Below are 16,793 nucleotides of genomic sequence, written 5' to 3'. Positions count from 1 at the left end.
TAAAGGCATGTATGTCTACGCCAGGAGATATGGTGGTTTTCTATTTTCTCATATCTTGCGTGACTTTGTCTTGGCTCTCCTGACATTTGACTGTGATAAGCCTCCACGTGGACAGTTTGGTGCTTGTATGGGTTGGGGTTCTCTGAGATTCGGATTCTTGCATCTGTGGGTTACTCGTCTTTCACTGTGGGAAACTCTTGGACATTACCATTTCAGGTTTTATTTGTTTTCTTTTCTCACATTACATGCGTGTGGCTCTTTATATTTCCCCTGCAGTTCAGAGCTTGGGGGCTTTTTTTTTGTTAATTTGGGGTTTTTTTTGTTTGTTTGTTTGGTTTGGTTTGGTTTGGTTTGGTTTTGGGTTTTTTTGTCTTTTTACCCCTCTCTCTGCATTTCAGTTTGGGAACTTCCTGTTGATACAACTTCAACAAGCTGGGTTATTCTTTGCTAGGCCTTACGCACTGTATGAGTGAGCCCGGCAGAGGTATGCTTGACTTGGGTTCCTCTTTTCCTTCCTAGCACTTCCTTCTGAGTCTCCCCATCATTTGCTATTACCCACATGTTTTTGCATCCTGCCTACTTTTTCCACTAGTGCAATTAACGTATCAATTATACTTATTTTAGTTCTTGGATGTTTCCAAAGTCTGTGTTGTGTGTAGTAGTTCTTCTTGGGATGCCTTCTCTCTTCTTGCTTTGTTTTCTCTTGCCTAACTTTCTGTTGAAACATGCACCACGCACATGCGAGATCGGGGTTCTGGCTCAGTAGTGCAGTGTCTGTACTCCCGGTCTTTGGGTTTAGTCTCCAGCACCACGCACACAAGAAGGTCCTGAGTGTTCATGTGGTATAGCAAGTGGTAGGAATGGCAGCGAATGGGACTTGAGTACGAGCTCGGTTCAGTGTAAGCAGGAGCTCTCTAACTCTGCTTTTTCATGCTTCTTCACAATTTGCAGCAACTGTTAACCCTGGGACCTCAGTTCTCTGATATGCCAGAAAAGTCTGTTTATTTTCCGTGTGTTCAGCTTTATTTTTGTTGAAGGTGGAAATGACAACTTCTAAACTCCACCTCTCAGAGCTGAAGCTGGAAGCCTCTAATCTCTCGCTGAAGTCACTGTCTAGCCATTCAGTGAGAGGCTTTGGTGGTAGGCACCACCTTAAATGATAAGTGATTGATTATTTAATTATAAGTCAAGTATTACTCTCTCCTGGGGGGTTCAGGGTGTATGTGGGTGTGTGCTCAGGACCATGTGTGTGCAAGCACATATGTGTGTGCAGGTACACATGGAGGCCAGAAGTCACCCTCAAATGCCATTCCTCCGCCCACCTTGTAGGAGACGGGCTTTCATTGGGTTTTGGAGCTCCCCAAATTGTTGTGACCCGATGGCCAGGGAGCTCCAGAGATCTGCCTGGCTCCACCTCCCCAGCACCAGGATTCTGTGCACATGTGATGATTCATTTCAGGACTGGTGTGTGTGTGTGTGTGTGTGTGTCTGTGTGTGTCTGTGTCTGTATGTGTCTGTGTCTGTGTGTGTGTGTCTGTGTGTGTGTCTGTGTGTGTGTGTCTATGTGTGTGTCTGTGTGTGTGTGTCTGTGTGTGTCTGTGTCTGTGTGTGTCTGTGTCTGTGTGTGTGTGTGTGTGTGTGTGTGTTGTGCTGGCAATCGACCCTAAGATCTCAGGCAGACACTACATGACCGAGCTACACCTTCAGCCACACCTGTGCAGAGTGGTGCTTAGGGTGAAGTCAGGGATTTTATGACTTCATTTCCCCCACTCTTTACCTTTCTCTGCTGTGTTTCTAGTTCCTCAAGGCTTGTCTCCCAAACAATTAATTTTCTATTCAGCTGTTTCTTAGCGGGCGTTTACCCTGTCATTGAACTTTTAATTCTAATGAGTACCAACCACTTTTATTTCTAGATGTGATTTTCTAATCTGTGTCTTTTTAAAAGATATTTTAGTCTTTTATAATGGTTTTTACTGTTTCTTTTAATTGTCCTGTTGTTAGGTACTTGGAGTCGGATTCTCCGGCTGTCTCCTGTCTCACTCGCATTCCCTTGCAAGGTTTGCATCTTTTAAACTGTGAGTTCATGTTGAGTAGCTGTGGCTTATTCTGTATGGAGTGTGCACGTGGTTGTAGAAGGGTCAAGAGGAGGGAGTTTCCACGTGCTTCTCTGAGGCACTGCTGGGATTACACCAATATAATTCAGTTAGTATAAATTTATACTCGGGTTTCTTATGCAAAGTATGATGTGAGAACCCACACCTGGATATAGCACAGGTCTGAGGCTTCGGCTTCTTACTGGAAACTTTTATTCTACTCTTAGTCCCTCAAGATGAGAACGAGCCTGGCCTACGGCCTTTTCCACAGACAGTACGGACCTTCCAGCTGTTGGCCAGTTTGCCAGTGTATCAGTGACAACTCTAACCTCACATAGGCCAGGTCTCTGCCAAAATCAGCAGCATACTCCAACCCCTCATTCACTAGAAACAATGCAGGACGGGCACCCTGGGCCACCAGGACGGGCACCCTGGGCCACCAGGACGGGCACCCTGGTCCCGATCATGTTAACAACCTGTGTGCATTTTAGATATAATTTGCAAACCAGGAAAGGTTTGTTCCTATAATTTTGAAGAGCTCTATAATACTAAATTCCTGAAGCCGAACCTCCAATGTGGCTTCAAAACTAACCAAGCTACTGGACAAGAATGCCTGGTTCTTCCGTCCTTTCTAATTTGTATTTTATTCTTTGAGCTGGGGTCTTGTGGGGCCCAGGATGGCTCAATCTCACCATGTAGCCAAAGACAGCTGAACTTCTGCTCCCCCTACCTCTACCTCTGAAGTGCCAGGATTCTGGCCATTACCACCCTGGGTTGGTGTAGACACCGAATCCAGGGCTTTGTGCATGCTAGGCAAGTACTCTACCAGCTGAGCTATGTTCCCAGACTGTTTCTCTCTTTTAAATTGCAGATGTGGCCCGCGTAGTTTGAGGGGAAACACCTCGACCCGAGTCGGCGCTCGCACAGGGCCTTAGGCGGTCTCAGCCATTATTTCTTTCTGCCGCACACCATAGCACAGGTGGCCAGTGTCACTGACACGGCCTGTCTGCAAGATTTCCAGGATGAATGAATGAATACATGAATGAGAGAGCATCCCAGCAAGGTGCAGGCAGCGCTGTGACAATTCCCTTGTAATCTTAAAGGCCACAGACACGGAATTTGCCCGTCATCAAAAAGAGTAGAATAGACAGGAGGGGGTGTGTGTGAATGTAAACATGTCAAAATAAAAAATAAGAGATGGGTTCCGATTAATTTCATACCTTACAGAACGCTAAAGCTTAAAAGAATCTCAAGGATGGCCCTGTCTAATCCAGCACCACAGATACAGAAACCCTGGAGAAACACTCCTGAAGCCTGGGGGTCCCGTGCTCTCTTACGGGGACACCTCCCTCGGTCACCCCCCAAGAATTCCCTTGCCTCGCGAAACAGGCAACATGATTTGGGGGGAATCCACCCTTACACTTGATCCACAGGAAGAGAGAAGAGTGCCCAGTAGCTTAGAGAGTGTTTTCAAAGCTGCCTGGGAACACATGGGTGTCTCCGGGGCAGTGTCTACACAGCATGCCAAGCAGGCTGAGTCCCCGGACCCAGGTCATTTTCACACTTGGGGCTCTTAGCAAGGATGACAACAGGAAGGGAAGAGAGAGGGCCGTCTAGGCATACTGGGTACCTTTAGGGACCTAGAAAGTAAGAGTTACTGAACACTCCATCTTGATCCAAAGACAGGAGACAGTGAATGAAAGAGTGTGTGTCGTGTGTGGGTGTCGTCTGTACCGCTCTTTCTTCACACTGGGAAGCGAGATCTCTGCTCACTCCTGCCCTGCCGCAGACAGACAGCCCCTCTACTCCTGTCGCTCCCTGCCGAGGAGTGATGCTCATTTCTCATCCTTACTCTGGGCTTGCTGTGCTCCCTTGGCTAAGCCATGGTACAGCCTTCTCACTGGACCTTCGCTGTGCCGTCTGCATAGTGGGCTGACGGAGATTCTTGTGGGAGGAAGAAGCATCGAGTGGCTCTTTGCTGAATCTGCCAGGGTCCATGGTGAGCAGTGAGCACACACTGGCTATGATTCTACGGTAAGAGTTAGCACTCTGTGAGCCTGAGTCAAACAGGAGTCAAACACGGGGCCATGGGTGACTCACAAGAGTAGACAGGACTCTTGCTTGGCCTGGACCAAGGGGACAGGGATGTGTATTCAGGTGTGGACTGATGCTCCGTGCAGGGTACCAGTGAGCAGCAGATTGGAGTGTGAACAGCATCAAAGAAAGTGCCGCTAAGCACTTGCCAAGCTCTTCCTCGTGTCCACAAGCAGGCGCGTACCATACATGTGCACATGCCAGCCTGAGAGACAGGTTAGTAACCCTCTTGACACAGAAGCAGCTCGGCTCCTGTAGTGCAGGGGGGTGAGGCCCAGCCAGAGCAAGAACATCTTATGGGCAAGTGAAGGGACAGGGGACAGTGAACAGTTCTGAAAAGGACAGACTAGGGAGGAAACCACAAGCAGTTCTTGTGCGGGGTGGGCTGCGGGAGGAAAGCTCCAATGACCACACCGGGGCAAGGCAAGAGGCAAAAAGTCCCAGTGAAGATGGATTCCTAGGAGGGAGCATGGTCCAGGCCACAGCACCTGGATTCTCTGAGACTTTCTGATCTCGGAGCAAATGTCCTCACTTGGGATCTGAGTCCCTGACTTCCTGTCACTCAGATGATAGTCCGGCCCCATGCTGGCATCCTCCAGACCTTTGCGTGTGCCCTTCCAGCTGTGCAGAACACCCTTTCCAGGCAACACTACCGTCTCCACAGGCCCAGATCTGCCCAGTCCTCCAGACATCCCCAGGAACCTTCCTGTGAGTGTGGCCTGATGATATACCCGTCTCCCTATCCCTCCTCACCTCCTCACGACAGGACACACATACACCAGGGAGGAAAACGAGCCCCCTGAAGCCAGAGTCTCACATCCGTCCCCAATGCCCAGGCCTCTATTCTGGTTCCTGGTAGCTTCTGAGTCTGCCCCTGAAGAATAAGATCAGTCTTGTTGGGTGATGCCAACAACCAACCCCTTCCCCCGGGGAGGATGCCCATGGGATCAGGCCAAGTTAGAAACCAGTCCACCTGCTGGCATACAGAAGAGCCACCATGCAGTGGGCAAAGCTGCTCCAGAGAACAGGAGGTACTTCTGGCGGCTTTCTGTTAGACAAGGAACAGGCCATCTCCTGATTTAACCCCCCATGACCTTTGAACTTCCCAGGAGGTCAGCAGCACATCCCCGTCCCCAGCTGTCTCTCTGTCTCTGCCCCAATGGGAGGGAGGGCCCTGGGCCCGTTCCATTTTGCTCCCGTATTGATCTGTTGGCAGCAATGGGCTGGATAATTAGCCAGGAATTAGGGTTTCTATTACAGCCAGGAGGCTGCTCCAGCTGATTTATCACCTGAATAATTTACTGTGATTGAAAGGAAATTAAAATGAACTCCATTTGACAACTGTGAGCTTTTATGGGCTTTAGTGAAGGCTCAAAAGCCAGATTAATAGCCTAGTGTTGGTTAATAGTCTGCCGAGGGTAAATACAGCAGGCTGCAATCGGCTGCGTCCTCCCGGTGGCCGGAGGAGGGACCCACTCTGCCACAGCCAGTGCCCACCACAGTGACAGCCAGCATCAACTTGAGTTTGAAACAGATTCCACTTCTGGACATACATGTGCATCTGCGCACAGCTGTGAACACACACACACACACACATACAAGGAGGCACGCACATGCATGCACGCATGCACACACACAGACATGCATGCACTCACAACAGCAGATTTTTTTTTTGCCCCCACTTCTCTTGCTCTGTGGTAACTTTCACTTGCCCGTCATCTAGGGAAAACAGAACTACTTTTTCAATAACCATTTTGAGAAAGAAGTGCTTCATTGGCCCAGAGTGAGTCTCCTTAACCTTTTCCACCAAGACAAAGGGGATTCTGAGTTTCCCTTGAAAGACAGTCCAAGATGGCCACCCACTCAGAGCAGAAATTAGCAGGAAAGGCTCCCAACGGTGACCTCGGGGCCACCCTGGCATTAAGTTAGTGATGTTTTTCCCAGGAATGGGATGGGTAATCTGTCCAGGCCCGTGTATGTCCTGGAATGACCCACAGACTGTCTGAGGAAGGCCTGGCAAACACTAGCCAGTCCAGGAACAGGTCCCAGAACCCTCCAGGACACAAAGACCCATGACACCATCTTGAACAACACGAGGACAGGGAAGAGCCTGAGGTCAGACTCTAGTCTTATAGCCTCAACCATCCTGGGCCTGAAAATGGGTACACAGTTTATTTCAAAGTTCAAATCCATAAACGGCCTCAGCGGTATGACCCAGCCTCTTGGGGGACATTTAAAGGGACAGTCCAGTGTGGGCCGCATTCAGTCCCTGTCACGCAGAGGTGACTAACCTCTGCTCTTACTGTCAGTTGGCTGCAGCTGCTGTTGTTGTCCACTGTGGTTACACAAATAAGAAAACTGAGGTCCAGGAAAAAAGTGAAGAGTTCAACAACGCAGAGGCAGGGCTCAAAGCAAAATCCCAGCTCCTCAGTCAGGACATAACTTTATAGCCCCCATTAGATCATTCAGTGAAAGTAACAACAAGCCCAGCGCCAGGCCACTAACAGAGACGCAGGCCACTTGATTTGCTGGCAAGTGGATGAGATGGCCAGTCTCCACAGCCAGCAGCTCAGGGGCCCACTTCTTGCCATCACTGCCATACCACTCTGGGGGGACCACAAGGGGACAGGCAGCGCCCGCGAACAGTCATTCAGAAGACAGTGAGCAGGAGGGGGCTCGAGGAGCTCATACCCTTGATGCACGAGTCTTACCCTGCAGCAGCCCCTTGCTCAGCTCAAGTCATCATTTGTCCCTAGTGACTGGGAACAGTGCGCGAGGGTGCGTCATTCATAGTCCAGTGCCTGCCTGTGTGCAGGGCGCCCTCCGGCCTCACCTTCCATCTCTCCTCATTACGGCGTGCCTCAGAGAGGTGAAGCGGATTAGCCAGAAGACACTGAGTCTGTCATTATCCTGCCTCGGAACTCACAGTCGGGCCTGCACCAGGCCACAGCGCTCTGAAGGACACCGCAGAAACACATCTTCCCAGAACCCGCACAGCTCGGGCCTCCTCGCTATTGGGCCTCATCTCCTCCTGAGCCCGTATGGCCTTGGCCCTGGGATCTGTGCAGCATTCCCTCCTCAATACGGTTGCCCTCGGTGCAACCCTCACTGCTAATGCCTCCCCTCTTCAGTGTTCCACATCAACCATCGAGCTTTCTCAGGTCTGTGGCTCCTGAGTTCACTTCACACCATTCTGCGAAAGAACTGACAGGGATGACACCTGGCTTGTGCCTCTGCCCCCTCCGAGTCTGGCACTGTTCTGGGCCCACTGCTCAGATGCAGGAAATGTGTTGGACCGGCGAGCTCCAGAGCGAGCGAGGAGGTGCCTGGACAGTTCTGGGATGCCTCCCAGTGAATGCCTGCTCTTGGGCCCATCTTCCCAGACATTTAAATGGATAAAGTGGAACACAGCTTCTGGGCTTCTGTGAGACTCCCACGAAACGCAGAGGGACTCGACACTCAGTGTCTGTGTTTCATTCGTACTGGTTTAATGGAGACGCTGGCAACCTTGTGTGGGAAAGCCAGGCTGGGCACAGAGCCCTGGACCCTTGGTCTCTTATTTATGTCTCCCACAGCTCAGATAAAATGTGGCTTCTATCAGCTCTCAGAAAGACTCAGCCGTGGAGGGCGGCTCTCTGAGAGAGTCTCCTCCACAAACCCAGGCTCTAGGATGGGGTCAGCTCTGCCCAGTACACATGGCCATGTCACTTGCAAGGGAGGGGTCACTTAACTTGTGAGAGAATGAGCAACATCCTCCCTCGGTCCGTATGACCAGGCTCATCTCTTCAGTGTGTCCTCCCACCCTGTTCCCTGAATCCCAGTCACACTGGATCTTTCCACTCCTGGTCTCTCCACCTCAGCTCAGGGCCTTTGCCCTTGACATTCGCTCTGCCAGACACCTTCCTCCACGTCCATACCCCTATTGTTGTTTACTATGGCAGTGTCCAAGCTGGCTAGTCTCATAGGAACTTAGACATCTCTTTAGTACCAAGCTGTGATTCTTCTACAAATCTGCAGGTTTAGGGGTGAATCCAAGCTTATCTGCTCACTGATGGGCACATAGTATCTGGTTCCGTGCCTTCCCCTTACTAGACAGTTGCCAGTGTTTGCTTAGTGAATACTTGCTGAGCAGTCTTATGCAAGCTGCTTTGTCTCTATGGGCCTCAGTTTCCCCATCTGAAAGCAAACTGCCTAAATGGTCTGTAAAAATCTCCTCATCTCAGAGAGAGCCATAAAAGAAAAGCTGGTGTCTGACTTACCTGTCAGAGCAGTGCCTTCTGATGACTGACCCAATGCCTGGCCTAGCCACACCTGCCAGGAGTCCCATGATGCCAAGCAAAGGCCAAAGATCACAAGATATCATCCATCCACTCCATTACTGTGAGCCCAAGGCCACAAAGTGAGACTATATATCGAGATCATGTTCCTAACTGAGAGGATGGCAAAACCACCTGGAGTGACCCAGAAGTTCATCACATACACCCCTATCCAAAGAGCCCCAGGAAAGCACACATTCGTTAGTGGCAGAGCAACCATATAAATCACGTGCCTCTGTGGCTGGCTACAGACAGAGCTAGCAGGCCAAGGAGCCTCAGAGGCCCCCTGAGCAAATCCTCCTGGCCTTGTGGGATGTTGTGACCAGCCAAGCTTGGCCAACACCAACAAAAAGCCCACTTTGCAAAGACTCTCGGCCTCACTGTACAGATGCCCCTGCATCCAGGAATGACCCAGGCCTGCACGGTGGTAGCAGGTGTCGTGGGCAGGAGTCACAGCGTACCTGCTCGGGCTTGATGGGCTCCGTGGTGGTGAAGATGTCTGAATAGTGCTGCCTCTCGAACACGCGGTCCAGCACCTCCAGCTGCTGCTGTGTGAACAGATCTCCCCGCATCTGCTTCCGGAGGAAGTCTCTGCCTGGAAGTGAGTGGCCGTTTGGCACTGGAGACTCTTGGATACCTTTGGTGAGCATGAGAGAGAAAGGGTAAGTGGAGGCTATTCTGCCACTCACGGAGGAAAGGCCAGACCCTGAGGCTGGCGAGGGGGCCGGACTGACCCTCCAGCCAGCTCCCTGCCCCATGACAGGGATTCAGGGGCTGCGGGACAAGGTCACCTGCTGCTAACTGCAGAGTCAGCCGCTCATAATCGCGCGCTAGACACAGTGCAAAGCCGTTTGTTAGGGGTTCTGTCCCTGACTTTCCACACGGACCCCTCATACATATGCCGTGCTTTGTATTTGTGCTCCTAGTGTTTGTTTATGTGTTGCAGGTTTGATAGTGAGTGAGTGTGTAAAAGGGATGGAGGGGAGGAGGTCATGAGATTAGTAGTGCCCTCCTCTCTGGCTTCCTATCTGGTGGTGCCTATCCTGCTTCCTCTTGCCCCTCTTCATCTCAGCTCTTTCCTCTCTCACACAAGCACGTGCACACTCACACAAGGCTGAGCCTGCACTGCAGGTCTGAACTTGCAGAATCATGAGGAATTACCAAGTTACCTGCCCTGAAGAATTGCGTGGCAGGAACAAAAATAGGAACTAATTCAGTATGTTACTAGTCCCCCCCCCCCCCCCCCCCCCCCCCCCCCCCCGTTTCGCAGATGAAAACTCCAGGCCTTCAGAAATGACACAGTTTCTTTGCCCAAGGATTTGAGCTCAGGGTGAGTCAGAGACTTAGTCATGGGTGTTGTCGCCCCTTCTGTACCTCACCCTGCACATCCATCACTGCCATTGTGCCCAGTCTGTAACACACTGTTCTAGGAAGCTAGGAGGACACTTGTACCATTCTAGTCACACACTTGTGCTAGATGACATGACAAAAACCTGTCAAAATCCCATGTGCACTATCCCTGAGAGACGGCATTTCTGGGAATATATTTTATAGCTGGCTTATGTATATGGAACGTGATAGATGCACAAGGCTCTTGGAACAAAAGGCTGGAAACAACCCAAGTTCATTCATAGGGAGCTAGCTAAACAGGCTGTGGCGTTACTGGAACAACGGAAAACCATGCAGCGGTGAACAGCAAGCAAACCAAGATGCAAAGACCTTCAGGATCCACGGTTATGTGAAGAATGAGCAAGGTGCAGGATCCTGATGCCCACAGTGTTTTGTGAAAACAGAGAAGAAAAAAATGGCTTGGTGTGTTCTTACTAATGTTCAGATACATGTATTCTGTGTATACATATTTTCTAGCACAAATATAAAAGAAATATTGCATATAATGCATCTGCCTTTTGTTTCAGAACTTGTAAGCACTGCCTATTCTGATGCACAAGTTAAGAAAGTATCCTGCTACATTAGCTGCCCACCATATCTGTCTCTGGGGATGGTGTTTTTAGTTCAAAGAAAATACAATGAATTATTAATTTGAAAAATGGGGTTGAACCGTCTTTTGTATGTTTTAAATTTCACACACACACATGCATACACACATGCCCATGAGCACACATGCACACATACATGCATGTACATGCACACGCGCACACCTGCAATGCTCAGCTTGCTCCCACTCAGCAACTTCTCTGTCCAGTCATCCTGTCCCAGCCACTTCTGCCCCAGTGACCTTGCACTCTAGAGCACCCATCAGGTTTCTTGCTGCCATGGAGATCACATCAATTTTTAAGAGATTGCTTTCTGCCTCCCTACTTCAGCTAGCCTCTCCAGTTTGCGTGCTGCCTCCCAGGCAGTCAGCAAACTCCAAATGAAACCAACTCCCCCCAAGATCTCCTCTCTTTCTCCTACTGGTTGTTTCCCTGAGAAGGCCCAACTCTGCCTTGCCTGGAGGCTTCCTGGCCAGCTAGACCCTCTAAGCTGAGAGCCCTGGAGGGTGGAGCTTCATCTCCTGAGGAAGCCCAGGGAGGGTGACATGACTCTGGATCCCTGTGGACAAGGTCACTGGTAACCAAGTAGGGCCCAGCACAGAGTGAGGGTTCAGAGTATGGAGCCAACTCAGGTTATGTACAATAGGTCCTTGGGCCCCTTGAGAACACTGTGTGCACTGTGGGCTCAAGCAGCTTAGCTGGGACCTGGACCCACTTCTACAGGGCCTTTCAGGAAAAGAGCTGGCCTGATCCAGCTGTGACTTTCTCTAAGTCAATATTGGACCCATGGGCTGCACTCAAGGGAACTCAGGCTGCTTTGATGACCCAGATGCTACCAACTTGTCCCATGCAAGCACCTCCATTCACATGCCTGATCAGTGGGGAAAGAACTAAGTGACATTTCCTTAAGAAGTCATGGGATTGCTGAGTCTAGCGGTACATGCTTGTAATCTTAGAATTCAGGAGGTGAAGGCAGGAATAGCGAGAGTTCCAGACTAGCCTATCAAAAGATTCTATGTCAAGAATAAAAACAAAAAACAAATAAGGAACAGCCATGAAAAGACTTAGGCCACTCCTAAAGACATAATTACACGTTCAATTTAGTAAATATTCAAAAAGTTACTCTGTACCAGGTAATATTAAAAACTTAAGATGATTTTGTTTTTAAGTATGTGTACGTATAGATGTTGTGTCTGTGTGGAGGGGTTATGTGTTCATAACTGTGGGTGCCCACAGTGGCTAGAGGCCTTGATTCCCCTAGAGCTGTAGTTCCAGACAGGTGTGATATGGGTGCAGGGACCTCTGCAAGAGTAATACGTACTCATAACCACCGAGCAATCTCTCCAACTGGCAAATTAAATTTTTATAAAGCAAACAAGAAGAGAGGATGCCGTGGCGAGGGATGCAATCTCGATAGGACAGCCCACTTCCGCGAAGAGATCAAACAAACAAACATGGGACTGCACACTGCCCGACAGTGAGTATAAAGCAATGCACAGAAATACACACGTGTAGCCATGTAAAACTAGAGGGAATGCCCCTGCCCTGGGGGTGGGGAAGGGGAGAGCTTCCAAGGGGCGGGGACTGTGTTTGAATCACAAGCAGAGGATGGGTAGGAGAGGAACAGAGAGGGAGAGATGAAATCCCAGGAGCCTGTAGAGAGGCTCAGAGGCCACAGAAAACTTGAGTCTTACTGAAAGAGCCCTGAGCAGACTTGAGCAGCTGGGGAAAGAATTGCCCACTTCACTCCTCAACCCTGGGCCCTGTTTCCTAAACTCTGCTTCCAACTGCATCTTTGGAGACCAGGCGCCAATCAAGATAGTGTTTGCTGTCAGCCTGTTAGCTGCAGGTTACCCAATCAACCCAGGAGTAACACAAACTACACTTCTCATTGGCAAGTGCACACACTTCCTCCTGCAGGATGCCTTCCGTCCTACCCCAGGACTTTTCCAGCTCCCATTCTCAGGACTCTAGCCACCCCGCATCTCTGCAGCAAGCCCCTGGCCCTTCGTGCTCACACTGCGCTATTCGCTAGTTCATCTCTGTCGCTGCCTGATGAAGTACCCATGCAAAGCATTTACGACCAACACCTTCCTTCTGCAAATTTGGTCTGTGCAAATCGGGATCCCTCTATGGGTCTTCACTCAGCCATTCCCTCTTGCCTCAGCCCAGCTCTGCAAGTGTTGATGCAAAGGATGCAGCCACAGGCAAGATAGGCCTTTCCTTCCCAGAGTTCCATTTGTGGGAGAGGTAAACATTAACTGAAAACTAACCAGGCCAGGCCAGGCCAGGCGCAAGTATCAGCCAAGGTGAGCACTCTAGCAAAAAGGAATCTGATTGCCAAGAGGGCAAGGGCATGCCAGTCTGCCTCTGGATGCTGCACACAGTGGGTGCACTGTGGGTATGAACTACACCAAGCGATCATGTGCTCAGAGGCAGCTACAGAAATGAGCACAAAAAATCATCCCCAGCACAAGGGCAAGTCTGACCCGCCAGGCAGGCAGTGTGACCGTCTGTGGCGCTTCAGAGATGTTGACTTAATTGGAGACTGTAGTCTTAGAGGAAGGCTACAGAAAAACTCACACCGTGGATAGTATGCTTAAATATATAGACAGATACAGGCAAAAGTACAAAGGTATACAGGGGCATGGTATCTTTAAATCTTTTTTTTTTCTTTCAGCTCCAAATCAAATAATATGTAATAGACCCAGTGCTGGGCTTAGTCAACCATGGCTCATAGAATTAACATTCTGGAAGCTAGCTTCAGGGGAGCAAGGGGCAGGAAGCCCCTTCTCGGGAAGCGGAGAAATGCTGGCTTCAAATTTCAGGTTAAGCCAATGTTATTCAGAACCCAGCTTTGAAGCTAAAAGCTTTATACAATTGGGTTTGGTCACGCAAAGCAGGAAGAAGCAAGATGGCCTGAGATTCCCATCTGGTGGGAGAAAGCCTTCTCTTGTGTGTCTTAAAAGATCATAAAGCCATTGCGTTTTCTTCACAGCACGGCGGATTCTGGGAGTTTGCATTTCTCTTGCAGGGTTTTGGTTTTTTTCTTTGAAAACCACCACACAGTTTATGTCTGAAGATGCTTGCTAAGAGCAAAAAGATAAAACAAACAGGAGTCTGCAAAACCCCTCTGGCGACTCAGCCTCAGCCGGACACTGAGGAGCCCTGAGAAACCAGGTTGGAGTCTCAGCAGCAGCTGCTAGCTAGTCTCAAAGTTCTGTTTCTCCACAAATCTGGAAGAGCCCCAGAGCCATGCAAACCTCTTCTGTCCTCACAGCTTGTCCCCAGCAGGGCAGCCAGGCCCAGTGGGAAAAGTATTAAGAGCTGGCAAACCTGGGTTCTAGCTGTGTGTGCTTGGCTAAGTGTCTCTCTGTCTCTGGGCCCCAGAGTATCCATCAGTAAACTAAGGAGGTGAGGACCACTGAGGTTCTCACTGAAGAAGCTGAGTTATAGTGGTACACACCTGTAATCCTCGCTCCCGAAAGGCTGAAGCAGGAGGATCAGGAGCTTGAGTCCACAGTGAGTCTGAGGCTAGCTTGGTCCACAAAATGAAATCCTGTCTTAATATATATATATATAGAGAGAGAATATAAAGCCATTTCTAACTCCTTTCTCCTTCAAAACTGACTTATATTTTGTCTGCTAAATAATATCAAATGATCACTGTCCTCTCTGTATTGCATTTATAGGCAATGCCACACACACAACTACCAATGCCCTAAGTGATTGATTGCTTCAGCCAACCAGTATCTAATTGTCAATGCTTTGTTTAGAAATGGAAGAACAGTAAGGAAGAGATTTCTTTTTTTTTTTTTTTTCGAGACAGGGTTTCTCTGAAGTTTTGGTGCCTGTCCTGGAACTAGCTCTTGTAGACCAGGCTGGCCTCGAACTCACAGAGATCCGTCTGCCTCTGCCTCCCGAGTGCTGGGATTAAAGGCGTGTGCCACCACCGCCTGGCAGGAAGAAATTTCTTTATGGAGAGAGGCTCCTGACAGAAAAAGGAAGAAATTCCGCCCCCCCCCCCCGTGTCTCTCTCTCTCTCTCTCTCTCTCTCTCTCTCTCTCTCTCTCTCTCTCTCTCCCTCTCACTATGCCTCTCTCTCTCAATCTCCCTCTCTCTCCCCCTCTCTCTCTGTGTGAGAGAGTGTATATGTATGTGCATGCCTCTGTGTGTGTGTGTGCATGTGAGCATCCCTGTATGAGAGAGAGGGGGACAGAGAAAGACAGGAGACACACACACACACACAGAGAGAGAGAGAGAGAGAGAGAGAGAGAGAGAGAGAGAGAGAGAGAGAGAGTTGCTACAATGGGACGAAAGGCTTTGGGAAGAATAGAGAAGGGCTCTATCCCTGAGCCATACCACCCAGATCTAAGGCCTCCCTTTTCTTCCCTGGAACACATTCCCCAGAGACTTTTACAATTCCAACAATAGGGCTTAGGCCCCACTACTGTGTTTACAGACTCTCCATCCTTCTTCTGGCCCCAGGTCTTCCTGAGGTACATGAACTGTGGTTCCACTGTGCACCCAGAAGTCACACTGCCAACATACAGACCCACCATTTGCCACTGGGGTCCTGAGCCAGCCTGATGGGACTCGGTTGTCACCTAAGGCATTTCCAACTTGGGTCAAATGAGCTGAAGGAACTTGGAATTGATCTTTGCAAGTACAATGACCAGTTTTACAGGCAGTCTAGACAGCCATGGTGACCCATACCTGAATTCTCAACACTTGGGAAGTAGAGGCATGAAAATCGGGAGTTCAAGACCAGACTCTGCTACACAGCAAGTTAAAAGCTAGCCTGGAACACGTGAGACCCTGTCTCAAAATTTAACAAACAAAAACAAGTAAAAGCAACATCTATAAAAACAGACCAGTCGTGTTAAACTGAATCTTAAATGTTTTGGGTAGAATTTGCAGGACCCTTGCTGTGGGCAAAATCAACTGTGGAATTTCTCCACAGGAGGGGCTCAATGGTAAGGAACCAGAAGGGGCTGAGGCTGGCTATGTTAGCTGGGGCTACATTAGCAAAAGCATTTCTGCATCTGTCCTAGCAATGAAAGAAAGAGGCGTAGCAGAGACAGTGGGAGCTCTGGTTCTCCAACCCTCTCGATGGCCTCTGCTGTCACTATCATTTGCATTGGGAAAACCCTTCAAGCCTCTCCTTCCAGGCCCAAGGACCCCAGAGCCTCTGGAGCCTCTGTGATCTGCCTTCCCAGTCAGGACCAGTTTCTACATTCCCCATCCCCACAGTTCTAAGCAGACTTCTGTCTGGCTTCTGCTGCCTCTTCCCTGCTCCTTAATGCTAGTGCACTTCGTGCCCCACCCCGCTGAATGCTAGTTCACGCCCTGCCCCATGTTGGCACACCCTTCACCCTGCCCAGCAAGTTCAGCCTGAAAGCCATCTCCTTCCTGCAGCCCGCCTGAAAGTCTGAATTAGTCACCCCTTCTTCTGGGTCTCTGTTAGAGGTCACAACTCCAGTCTGAAGCTGACTTCTGACCATCCCTCCTGTGAGCTTGGTCTCAGGGAGGGGATCTCCATTTCGAGTCCCGGGAACTGGAGAGATTCAGTTGTTGCTCAAGATCACAGAGTAAATACACAGCAGAGCATTCCCGGGCCTCTTACTATGCATGAGGATGAAGAGGATGTGCTTCGGGATACTGGGGAAGCCTGGGTACTCCACATTTACAAACCCATGATACCTAAGCAACTTCTCCCTTCTCCCAGTGTGTGTGTGCGTGCTCATGTGCATGTGCATGTGTTTTACCCAAACTGAAGCCAGAGCCTTGTACCTACTTTCTAAGCGCTCTAACTCTGAGCCTTTTTCACCTGTTATTTTAAGACAAGGTCTCACTGGGTCAGCCAGTCTGGCCACGAGCTCACTCTGCAGGCAGGCTTTGAAGTTGCCATCTTCTGCCTGAGCCTCCAGAGTAGCTAAGATTCCATTCAGGCTTTTGCCACCAGGTCCTGCCTGGATATTTCTTTAACCTTCCTAATTCTTAATTTTCTCATCTGCAAAATCGGATGCTCACCATACCCGGAGTTACCAAAAGAGTCATTGCAAACCACAGAGCAAGACACCTGGTGCATAGTAGGTGCTGTTTCTAAGATGGCAGGTGCGCTAGCTCGTTTCCCTTGCTGTCTGAGGGTAAAGGCTCTGTGTAATTATCTCAAACAGGAGATGCTGATCTTTTGATCAATGCTTGTTGACTAGAGGAATAATCTAAGGAGGTGCAAGGGGCCATGGGGCTGCACGCTCCGGGGAAACTCCACAATGGCCAGCCTCCATTATGAG

The 16,793-nt window shown here is 49.7% G+C and overlaps 1 protein-coding gene across 1 annotated transcript in view; it reads right to left on the bottom strand.

Annotated features, from left to right (window-relative positions):
- Pax5 (paired box 5) overlaps positions 1-16,793 on the bottom strand; it is a 165,591-nt gene that overhangs the window by 102,065 nt on the left and 46,733 nt on the right. The window contains exon 6 of the mRNA XM_050155905.1: positions 8,965-9,140. Within this exon, the coding sequence (XP_050011862.1) occupies positions 8,965-9,140 (176 nt within the window). The remainder of the gene's footprint in view (positions 1-8,964; positions 9,141-16,793) is intronic.

This window comes from Alexandromys fortis, unplaced genomic scaffold (assembly GCF_014885135.2).
Source record: "Alexandromys fortis isolate MF-2015 unplaced genomic scaffold, M_Fortis_MF-2015_v1.1 scaffold_92, whole genome shotgun sequence".
In the NCBI taxonomy this organism is placed as follows: domain Eukaryota; kingdom Metazoa; phylum Chordata; class Mammalia; order Rodentia; family Cricetidae; genus Alexandromys; species Alexandromys fortis.
This window is presented reverse-complemented; position numbering and strand designations above follow the sequence as displayed.